Source organism: Atta colombica, unplaced genomic scaffold (genome assembly GCF_001594045.1).
Source record: "Atta colombica isolate Treedump-2 unplaced genomic scaffold, Acol1.0 scaffold236, whole genome shotgun sequence".
Classification (NCBI taxonomy): Eukaryota; Metazoa; Arthropoda; class Insecta; order Hymenoptera; family Formicidae; genus Atta; species Atta colombica.
In genome coordinates this window covers 1,140,137-1,151,744 of record NW_017259334.1, presented here as the reverse complement: position 1 = coordinate 1,151,744, position 11,608 = coordinate 1,140,137, and the positions used below count along the sequence as shown (strand labels likewise).

The 11,608-nt window shown below is 38.8% G+C and overlaps 3 protein-coding genes across 7 annotated transcripts in view; 2 read left to right on the top strand and 1 right to left on the bottom strand.

Moving 5' to 3' along the window:
• Positions 1–5,365, bottom strand: part of LOC108688565 (SH3 domain-containing RING finger protein 3) — a 6,624-nt gene extending 1,259 nt beyond the window's left edge. Inside the window, exons 1-11 of one of the 5 annotated variants that reach the window (XM_018194867.1) lie at positions 4,126–5,365; positions 3,915–4,029; positions 3,731–3,829; positions 3,509–3,645; positions 3,308–3,434; positions 2,768–3,091; positions 2,331–2,638; positions 1,906–2,270; positions 1,627–1,832; positions 1,416–1,558; positions 749–916 (exon numbers count right to left, since the gene is read on the bottom strand). In XM_018194867.1, coding sequence (XP_018050356.1) covers positions 749–916; positions 1,416–1,558; positions 1,627–1,832; positions 1,906–2,270; positions 2,331–2,638; positions 2,768–3,091; positions 3,308–3,434; positions 3,509–3,645; positions 3,731–3,829; positions 3,915–4,029; positions 4,126–4,604 — 2,471 coding nt within the window. In that variant the 5' untranslated portion in view covers positions 4,605–5,365. The remainder of the gene's footprint in view (positions 1–748; positions 917–1,415; positions 1,559–1,626; positions 1,833–1,905; positions 2,271–2,330; positions 2,639–2,767; positions 3,092–3,307; positions 3,435–3,508; positions 3,646–3,730; positions 3,830–3,914; positions 4,030–4,125) is intronic. The other 4 variants (XM_018194869.1, XM_018194870.1, XM_018194868.1 and 1 more) reach the window with 4 other exon arrangements.
• Positions 5,366–7,023: 1,658 nt separating this feature from the next.
• On the top strand, positions 7,024–10,036 carry LOC108688580. Its single transcript, XM_018194890.1, has 4 exons — positions 7,024–7,250; positions 7,340–7,620; positions 7,706–8,009; positions 8,113–10,036. Exons 1-4 carry the CDS (start codon positions 7,247–7,249, stop codon positions 9,876–9,878), a joined length of 2,355 nt encoding a protein of 784 aa, XP_018050379.1. The 5' UTR covers positions 7,024–7,246; the 3' UTR covers positions 9,879–10,036.
• A 1,476-nt stretch (positions 10,037–11,512) lies between these two features.
• Positions 11,513–11,608, top strand: part of LOC108688557 (cytochrome c oxidase subunit 6B-like) — a 539-nt gene continuing 443 nt past the window's right edge. Inside the window, exon 1 of the mRNA XM_018194858.1 lies at positions 11,513–11,604. Within this exon, the coding sequence (XP_018050347.1) occupies positions 11,513–11,604 (92 nt within the window). The remainder of the gene's footprint in view (positions 11,605–11,608) is intronic.

The window sequence follows — 11,608 nt, the reverse complement described above, 5'->3', positions numbered from 1 at the left end:
TAATATATAAAATTTTTAAAAATTAAACGATTCAGCATCACACAAGCATAAATAAACTATATATAAATTATACATCATTTTGTACACAAAATTATCAGCAAAGAACTATATAACAAACATTTAATGGATTTATCACAGTTATCACATTGGGATTTTTTTCCAAACATGCAAATTATCTGCAATCACAATGTTTCTCTAACTATATAAAATAAAATTTACCTTGTGCAAAAGAGCGTGCTACAATTCTGTGATATAAGAAAAACGACTATAAACATTAATTATGCAGCTAACGTAAAATAGATTGTATAAATGTAATCTAGATTTTTCTAAGCTTACCTTGAAATTAAGCAGTTCTATCTAATAAAATATAAATACTAATATAAAGAAAAAACAATCAAGGAAACGATAAGTACTTATATAAAATTCTCAAATATGTATATTAACTTACACGTAGGCATGTCTTCGTAAAAATTAAAAAATGTGATCGCTTAAAATATGAAGATATTAATTTTATATAGGATACTTTTATCAGTAGAAATAATATTTTGTACTTTCATTAAAGTTACACAATTGTGTTATTAATTGTTGTAAAAATAAAAATATTATCTAAACAATATCGCAGCTTTTCTAATGTCATCGAAAAACGATGATTGTTCTTTTCATACTTAATGAATAATTATAATTTATGGCAGAAGAGTTCCATGAATTTCGAGTCACCGGTTCATATTTAGGATTACAAACGACTAACCTCTGCATTACTGACACTGGTAAGGAGGGTCTCTCCTTGTATTTCAGTCTCTGTGAGGATGTGACGTGCCCTTGAACAGAGCCCGGACATAAGCGGTGTGGGCTGTTTGAAGCATTTAATTCCTGTGTGGGTACCACCTGTAGCAACTGACTTGGGCAAGACCCGGATCTGCGATTGTCAATTCGTCCCACCCATCCCGTCCCAACACAATATTAGAGAAACATTTCAAGGCGTGCAGTTTGTGTCATGCCGCACAAAGCATGATAACGTTTAAACATTTACATTTTTCGTGAGTGGCTACCTAAGTGATCAGCCACTTATCTATTTACTCTATACGTGTGCATAATTATTGACGCAACGATCATGCAACGATCTTAGCAAAAAAGAAAAAAATAGCGCTTTTATTTAAACTTCGACAAACATTCATACGCGCGCATACAAATTGCTTGACAATCTGAGAACACGGTATTCGCAGTGTACACAATAAATGCATGTATGTGTATACGAAAATTAGAAGGATTAGATGGAGTACATGTCAAACAAAATCAATTATCAGAACGTGCAAATTATAAATCATCGTTCTCAACTTTTGGTTTATAATACAGATTGTATGTACACATATACGTATTCATAAGTTCGCGATAATCTGAATTAATCGTCTACTCACCGAACGTGCATCGGATTGACGGAATTACCGTCGTCGAATACAGGATTATCCATTGAGTACGTAGCAGGTGGAGGCGATTTAGATTTCTTAATATTAGTCAAGCGGCGCATCAATGAAACGCATTTATCCTTCTTTTCTTTCGTCTGTAATAAGTATATGTGAGCAATTATATTATCGCAATATGTACAAACATTTATCACAGGAATGATACCTTTTCTGTGGTTCTGGATGCTGTCGCGGCGGCATTCGACGGTGCGATACCGCTCGCTACACGCAGAGTATTGTTCGGGCTTCTGTTCATATCGCCTGTAGAAGAGGAAGAAGCGGAGATGGTAATGCTACTGCAGCCATTATTAGCGTTATTGATGCCAGTTGCCGGTTGTAACGACGACACGGTGATTTGTTTACCAGGGGAAGCTGAAAAGAAATGTTGTATAATTGTAGCATCAATGAAAAGCATAATCTAATGCGATTTATTTCAAATACATACGAATATTTGCCGTCATCACCGCGCTGTGACTGCGTCCAAGTGGAGCAGCGGCATTTTGATCGTTGTGTCGGGGCGGACTAGTTTCTTGATTCGGTCCCTGATTAGACTGAGCGGCGCCGTGCCAGGACGAAGATACAGTTGTCGTCGTGGATGGGCTGATGGCACGCGGTGGTAATTCAGGCGGCGGCAGTGTACGAGGATTGTACGGTTGTGGCGCGGGACCCTTGCTCTTTGTGTACGTTACCGCCAAACGTGACTCAGTATTCGATGGGGCGTTTGATAGTGGCGAACCTTGATGTTGACTCGGTGAATTTGGAGATCCGCGGCACAGCCCGCGTTGACATCTGCTGCAAATATACCGGAAACTGTAACTTAGAAATGACCAGACTAACCCACGAGACAAAGATTAGAACGCAAATGCTTACTTGGCAGGTGCAACGTAATTTCCAGGAAAAACTCCGCACTTCTGAGTACGATTAGACGTTCCTTTGAACCATCCGTCTTGACAGCGTTCCGTTACCATGTAAATCCCACCCTTTCGTAATTCAAGCTCATCCGCTTTCTGGGGCTTGTATGGATACAATGCTACATATGCCGCTGGCAGATGCGTCGCAGTGGATGCGCTAGTAGTAGTCTGGCCAGTAGATATACTTTGTGACGCCTGAGCAAGAACAAGATCGCTGCTACCACTTCGTCTATGACGAAGATTATGATCCGTACAACTACCGCTCGTCTAATAAAAGAAAATTCAAATTTAGTATTTAAAAAATGTCAAAATATAAAAAAACAAGAGAGACTTATGATCATATATGTAGCTATCCATACAGAAATTGTTAGAAAAACATAAATAAAGTTCCCTTACTTGTAAGGAGGAAAATGACTCATTGCCTCCACTATTATTGGCGTTATTAGGGGCACTGTCTACCGGAGGACTAAGTATTTCAGCGCTATGTCTATGATGGGGATGTGCATGGTGACCTGTATTGACGGCAGTGAAACTATGACGTTTAACATTATGTCTGTTGCCGACCGCCGGCGGTGACGTTGCAGGACTACCAGGACTACTCGGAGCAGTACTGGAACTGCTGGACGTAGTCGAACTGTTGGGAGTGTTTGGAGTAGTGGTTGTGGAGCTGCCACCAGACGATACGTTTGAGACAGAATCAGACACCTGTAATGCAGCGTTCTGTGCAATATAACATCAAAACACATGTCTTACAAAACACACCTTATGTTGAACTAGTAAAGAGTGCTTTCTAGAAAGAGTTACAAATATAGCGTATAATAAATCTCTCTTTATTTCTATTTAACATTAATAAATAAGAATAACAATGATTCATGACTGTATCTTATACTTATTTCTTGCTAGAAAGCATCCAAATGCTTGATCAGAAATGTATACCTGCACCAATTGCGGTCGAGATTGACTCGTTGTTTGCACATTACGCGAATGATCGGTTGGTATTAACGGCGTGGTTTCTTCGTTCGTCGGAGTTGGCGGGGCTACCCTCGACGGTCCCGGTTGTACACTGATTAAAACATTAATTAATACATGTTTACTTAAAAAAACATGGCAATTATATTAATCAATCGTTTTACTTACTTGGTCGAGAGTTTCATTAAAGCTCTAGCAACGCTGTTTAGCTCGACAAAAGCCAGCGGAAAGATACCAATTCTGTCCAAAAGTTTACCTTCTGCCCAATTTTCGTCTACTCTTCGGATAACGCTGATAACTTCTCCCTGAGGAATACATTTATTTTGTACATATAAACATGTCATTGACACATTAATGGTAAATGATTATGAAAGTGATATGTGAAACTACCTTGTTAAAAGTTAAACAACCATCCTCATCATCATTTGTCATCCTAAAATCATATAGCGCTTTACATTGAGGTACATGCGGTGTCAAAGGCGTCATCACCTGAAAATTGTGATAAAGGAAATTATGATTAATTTAAATTTACATTATTCAAACTAGTCGATATTTCAAGATGCCTGGATTATACCTGAACGTAAGACAAAGGAAAGACACCATGATTATTGCCACATTCCCCGAAATACCAATTGTTGTCAATCTTCTTCCGAAGAATGACTATATCACCCTTCTTGAAACTCAAATCGCTACAAGAATAAACAATAATATTTACACAGCAAGATAAGAAAATATACAAATAAAACGTGATTGCACAACTTCTAAAACAAACATCTAATGCTCACCCTGGTACTTTGGAGACATAATCGTAGATCGCTCTTCCGTACGCTTGATTATGTAGATGCACCTGCTTGGCGGCAGCATTGGAATGTCGTACTGCCGGCTCGGAGGCGATGGCAGGTGCGAGATTGCCGGTGACAATAGGAGCCGGAGCAACCTGGTGACCACCAAACAGCCGTTGGGGCACGGCAGTGCCACCCGAGGACCTCGACAACGGTAGTACGGACTTGGCCTGATTTTTCGGCGCGGCGTTGCGCATCCCCTCGAGGATACGCATCAGCAACACGTTTGGCGGCAGATCGTCCACCTTGGCATCCACGAGGACACGGCATTCTGGGCAACGTAGCTCGCGATGGGTACTGACGATCTCCTCCAGGCACTTCTTGCAAAACGTGTGCTGACACGGCAGTACCTTGCTAGACGTGTCGAGTCGTTCCAGGCATACCGAGCACTCCAACAAGTCGTTCAACATGCACTCGTCCATCGTGGAACGGTCCCTCGGCTTTCCGTGCACGCCTGTACTCAATCCTTCGATCCCTCCAGGTTCCTCGGTCGTACCCAATGGTATCTACTCTAGATTCCTCTTCGTCGCTGCTCTTAAACTCACTCTATCGAAACGTACTCCCTCCCAATTGTTTCCTCTCACTCTTTCTTTCTTTCTCGTTCTTTCTTTGTCGTTGCTCCCCGCCTTCAGTCTATCTCTCTCAAATACCCACCGTTGCAAAGAGAAACAGACTATCGTATATAGTTGGGCTGCAATTCCGGCACCGTACGTTACCGTCGAGCGCAGGAATTCAATTCGCTTTTACTCGTTCCTTCTCTCTCTTCTTACCCCTCTCTCTCACTCACTGTATAGTGTATTCCACTCTATCGTCTCTATCCGCCCTTTGCGCTCGCTCACGCTCGCTCGCGGCTCGAGAGAAGGTGTGCGTTGTCCCGTTCAGCCCCGTTCAGTCCAGTTCCCCGGAATACGCACGCTCTTCTATTCGCTCGGTCAATCGACGGTTTGACTAACGACGTCTCAGCGGTCTCGGCTCTCGCATGTCGCACGGCGGTGGCTGACGGCACGGCCTCGGCGCGCATCGCGGCCACGACATCGATCAATCGCGCACATCGTCGATTCCGTTGATTCCGCTCAGGGCGGGTTCGTGCACCCGCGACACCGTCGTCGTCATCCTCCACGCCGACGAACCCGACGACGACGTTATCCGAACGTTGACTCCTTCGTTCCGTCCGTGGCGTTTCCCCTTCTTTCTCTTTCTCTCTTCTTCCCTTTTCTCCCTCTCTTTCATGCGTTTTTTTAAAAGTCATTCGCCTTGCACGCAGACCGGTGTGTACTACTATTGTATACTGGTGTACTGGTGTGTACGCGCCCTAGTCGCCGCCAAATGTACGCGCGCCAACTTCAGCACGCTCGTGGTTCGCATCGCGCGCGTGTTGCACATCTAGATATTCTCCTGCGTCATGATCATTTCACAAAAAAAAAAAATCAAAATTAAATTTTTATCTATTGATCTAACGTTGCGTAAACAATTATGTTATCTGTTTTTAACTTACATATTTCTTATTACTAATCTCATATACTAATTTCTCATTCATACGTACGCAACACTTAATTTACTCATATAAATGCCGAACCGTTCAATCCAGTAAACGAGAATGGATTAAAATGGATTGGAATTTTTTTCTATCCGAATGCGTATTTTAAATAGCAAATACTTTTTTGGGATTTAATTAGATTCAATTGGATTCAATTAGATGCAATTGGATTGAAAAAATTGCATTTCCTATTCAAAATTTTAAATTGAGCAGTATTCACAATTGTATTTGTGTGCACAGAAAAAACTAATATTATTTTTAGATTAAAAAGCATAGAGATATGCTCCAATTCCTATAAATGAATAAAAATGCATTCAAAATTGAAAATTTCATTTTAATATTCGTGAATCAATATTTATGAAAATCTGAATCCATTTCAATTCATTTCAATCCATTCTCATTTGCTGGAATCTTCATTGCGCGGCAAGTGATCGAACTGGACGTTTAAACTTAAGTCCAACGTTTTTCGAACACACCTGCTCGGTGTACATACACGCTTCGCATCAGTTATGCATCAACAATCAACAATCCGTTCTAGATGAAAAGGAGTGGGATTCCTTCCATCGTAGTGCAGCTGGTGGGAAAGTCAATAGCGTGCGTACTACGAACACTGGCGTAGCTTAGAGTAGATTCGAGTAGAATAGATACGAATACGTTCTTAATAAAAAGTGCGTGACTCAAGTCCGGAATCGGAGTCGGCCAGAGTCGATGTTTCTCCTCGGTTTTTCTTCACGCGTTAACGACACTGCTGTTTGTGAGCTAGATATTAAAGTCTTGTGTTTACGTCTTTCTGATAGGCATACGACGCATTTCTTCTGCGAGGAATCGATGGTAAAAATCATGATTATTCTTAGCGTCGATTCAACTCGCTTTGAATACTGAAACGTTATGACATACGGTCTCTAAGATTACGAATGAAACAGTTATCTGAATCCGCTGTTATATATAAGCGGCATCTGATTTTGCAATCAATTGGCTGAAATTGATAAAGTACTTGTAAATTGATAAAGTAATCTACACATTTTTATAACGTTTAACCTAAAGCGTTATCACAGAAACGAATAGGATAAAGACTTTGCCTTAGTGGACTTTGCTTAGAAGCTGAAGAAAATTTTAAAGACACGTAAAGCGATTTATAAGTTTATTAAGAAAAAAATTAGGACAGTTATATAAAAATAATAAAACACATAAAAATCTAGGTATTTTTATGTCATGTAACTATATAAACTAGAGAACTTTCAAAAATATTGTTTATTAAAAAAAAAAACTTTTCGATGTTACAGAACGTCTTTAATTATCAGAACTTTTTATTAGAGATTTTACTTTATTCACTACTGATTGTGTGCAGTTTATCTACAAAGAAAGAATGTTTGAAAATTAAGGACTTACTTCCAGTATCGTTGATATGAAACAATAAACAATACTTAAATGATATCGTAGTTTAAGATATGCTGTCATCAAGATGCATTAACTAGGACAATCGTAAAGATTACAGCTGACCCATTTGCTAATACCTTATCCAATAATATGGGTAAATACAATCAACAATACATAATATAACATTTAATACTTTTATAATTAATTGCGTCATACTGAAATCATTCTTTTATATTTGCCTAGTGATGGCAGGAAACGAAAATGTGCCAGGAGCCTTGGCAGATGATCCATTATCTGCAAGACTGCAATGGCTACGTCAGCGCAGAGAAGCCTTACAAGAGAAGCTTGCTCAAAAAAATAATGAGTTGAAAAACCTGTGCATAGAAGAGGCGGAATTAACCGGAGTTTTACCACCGGAAATACCTCTGGAGCCTGGTGAAAGTCCACCAACTTTTCGTAGAAAAGTGGGCACTTCCTTTATACATCCACAAAAATTGATTCTCAAGTTGAAGACATCTGATGTTGTAAGATTTTGTTTTAAATGTAATGGTACAAAAATCGATGTAAATATGTTAGATTGGAGTTATATCCTCTATTTACGGTATGTAGGAGGAATCTGAATTGGAGTTGGAAAAACAAATACAGCTTGGAATTGTGGAAGCTGCGTTGGGTATTATTAACGATCCTATGGAAAGTAAGGCTACACGACGCAAGCACAGACTCGCTTATCAGCAAAGTCAGCGAAGACTACAAGAGTTGGAGACGCAACTGAACTTTATCAGGCAGACTCGTGGTAAAACACAGCGTCCAACTCAATTGCCAGTGAATACAGGAAATTATAATACGCAACCACATTCACATATTAATGTAAAGCATAGGACAAAGAAGCCACGACCACCTTTAGATAGTACAGGTATTATATATATATATGCATGTGTGTGTTAGAGAAAAATTATTACAATTCTTATAATTTTACAAAATAACGTTTCAATCTATAACATATAATTTGTATACAGGAAATGAGATAATAAGTCCGAAATCTGTTGGAAGAAGTATTCTTCATGAACCTGGTATTAGTTTGAGTCCCTTGGCACCTGAGGACAAATCGAATACTTACAGCGGACATGGATACGAGGAGCAATTAACCATACCGAGTGTTAGCAATCATCATTATCACAGTGGCACATATCCCGGCATAAGCCCTGTTGAACAATCGAACATTAAGATCGTGGAACACGATCACAATGATAATCACAATGTCTACATTTTACCCGATCAGTATCGCGCGCGTACGTATTCCCATGGAAGCGGCGGATCTCGAGGTCATTATCAGGATACCGAGAGAATGTATCGACCTTACGTGCCGAACACATATACCGAAGACGAACGTCAAATGCGCTACCTTAAATTTCAGCATATGCAGAAGCAACAACAATTGCAGGATCAAGTGCAGCATCATACTCACAGATTACAGTATTCAGGTTCCTTTGAATACAAGCACCTCGATAATGCGGATATCTTACGGCGAAGCGGACAGGGAACCTACGACAGAGATTTTCGCTCATCTCATTATTTGCCCATTGATTACCAGACCTACTATAAGAACAACGCGCAATCTCAGCAAATTTTACAGAGGCGAGATCGTGACTCGTCATTATCATCCTGCGTTAAAAACATTTCGCGGCACAGTGGTGGCAGTACATCGATCGAGGCTCCATTGCCATCCGGTTATTGGGTGCGCCATCATGATGATATTCACTGGGTGAGCACAGACGAACCTGACAGATTCGGCAGTTTAGATCGTAGACGTCGAAATGCTCAACACAATAGTGTCAGTGAGGCAAATCTTGACACGCAATCGCGTTATCGCACGGTTGCTGTTGCGTGTACTAAAAGCTCGTCGAGCAGCAACGTCACTGCGTCATCCCATCAGCATCACTCCGTTCATCTGCTGCCATTATCCGAGCAACAAATGCCAACGAACAACAAGATGCTGCTGCGTACACAGTCATTGGGAAGCGTAGAGACCTGGAACTCGAGTCATTCGCATGATTCGCACGATGGTAAGGATGCGACGGAATACATCAATAACAATCGTAAAAGTCGTCAGAAAGAGTGGTACGAAACATCGTTGGATGCAGGAGTGAGTGCAGGCTTGGATCACAATCTGATCGCCGCACGAAAAAATGTGCATTATCAATCGAGTCCACCGCTTGCTCGTATTAAAACTGCCACTAATGAAAACGTAAGAGATAATCAGATGACGGGCGGTCCGTCACTGCCAATAAGCCCTGCGAATCGTCACAAGCGAGATAATCCTGAGGAGCGGCAGCACTCAGTACAACAATCTCATCCTCGTTATGATCAGCCCATGACTAGGTCGAAAGTATTGGAAATACCGGCCGAATCAAAGCCATCCATGGACGTCTGCGATAATGTGATACGACCGTTAGGCTCACCGCAAAATTGCACGGTTGTGCAGCCAGGAAAATATCAACCATATAGAGAAGTGACAAAGCCTTTCGAAATGTCGGACTTTTACAAGTACTCGACAAAATTCCGCAAGAGGAACGAAGCTGCCGCGCAGTCTCAGGTCGGCAACGGAGATTCTCCGCTCCAAGAGAATCGTCCTGCAGAAACAGGCATCGCTGATTTATCTAGAGATCCCAATTCTTATAATTTCGGATCAAACGATAATGTTACCGCTAGTCCGGTACAAAGAAGACTCTATCAGCCAGTACAGCGCATGACTTGTCAACCTTATCTCTCGTCGTTGAGATAATTGTTTGCGCTCGCATATAATGTAGGATATAATCATGCCTGTCACACAAATGTTTACAGAATTATTTATTCTGAGAATAGGCTGGTCCTATCGATAAACATTTTTTTCATTCTTTAGTTCACTATTTTGCAGCATACAAACAGGGTGTCACGCTTCTTCCCCCATAACATTACGATTTCAAATCGAAAAATAGAAAAACGTTAAACATTAATTAGTAACGAGATCTGTATATATAGATATACATATATATTCCGAAGATATAATTACACAATGTTGTTCACATATTTTTCGTTTCTCTTTTGAGAATTAATCATTTATCAATATCATTCTTGATATATTTATCAAAATTGTAACATAAGCATTTTTATTTTAAGAAATTTTACCTTTATATATTGCATACGAGATATGTTCTAAAAGAGTAGAAAAAGAAAAAGTAAGAAATTGGAAGGATGCAAGGATTATTCAATCCTGATCTCGATTAATTAATTAATATTGGGGACCTGAATAGTGCCTTTTATTAATGGAAGTATCAAGTGGATAATAATAAATTATATTTTTAACTTACATGATCTTAACATGATTCAATAATTTCATTGAAAATTATTCTCCACTTGTTGACTTCTGATAATTGTATTCATAATTGTGTTCAGCGATGTACATATTTTTTCTACAAATGAATTGCAATGAACTGTGATTTCTTCTAGAGAAATCGTCAGATTGATAAGATATTAATTGTTGTTAAATACAATTTTTTCTGGATTATATCATTAAATAATATTGAAAATTTGCATTTTTTAGTATCCTCAGACTCTATTTTTAGAGTCTAAGAACTATTTTTATAGATTCTATCAAAAGTCGTATTGCTTACGACTGAATATTTGAAAATATGCATTTTATATATTTTACTATAGATAGATTGAAATATCTAACACTTCTATACAAGAAATGATAAAAGCGTGTGTTCTCAATCTTAGTGGATAATATCGACATGTATGGATGATATTTTTATATAGAAATCGTTTATATGCGCGTATATATTATATTTATATACCGCTCGGCGTATAATATTGAAAGTTAAAATAAATCTCATTAGAGATTTTATTTGTTTACCACAATGTGTTCGCCGGGAAGCAGCTTGATGTTAACTCTATGCTTGATTTATGCGATTTACGCATTAGTCACTATAGCGCTTGTTCTTATAAGTGTTTGTATATCATACATATACAATTTGTATTATTCTCTTCCTATAAAAATGATATACGCTACTACTGTATAGTGTACGCATCATTTGAAGCGATTCAGATTTATTTGATCCAAAAATGTTGGAAATATTTCAGCATCACAGACATAGAAGATAAATGGCCTTATGTTAGCTGTGATTAATTATGCGTTGCGTATTGTATGCTATTTAAAAAAAAATTTTTTTGTACCGCTTTATATGATCGGTTTCATGTTAATAAAGATGCTAATTTAATTATTCTCATTGTATATATAGCAAAAATTTAAACAAGCGAAAAGCAACGAAAAAAAATTTTTTAATGACAGGAGTGCTGAACAGCTTTTAAAAAGGAATTCAAAATATATAATAGAATTATTAAATATCATAAAGCACACGTGATTGTCGTTTAAAAAAAATGGAAAATAATTCAGCTTCAACACGAAAGAATGAAATGAAGAATGAAAAGTCAAAGAAAAAGATAACTATCGAAGTAGATGAAGATGATCCTTGT

Coding starts and splice junctions, on each gene's coding strand:
- LOC108688580 (XM_018194890.1), top strand. Junction 7,621..7,705: donor AGTTGAAGACATCTGATGTT/GTAAGATTTTGT, acceptor TACGGTATGTAG/GAGGAATCTGAATTGGAGTT. Junction 8,010..8,112: donor ACCACCTTTAGATAGTACAG/GTATTATATATA, acceptor ATTTGTATACAG/GAAATGAGATAATAAGTCCG.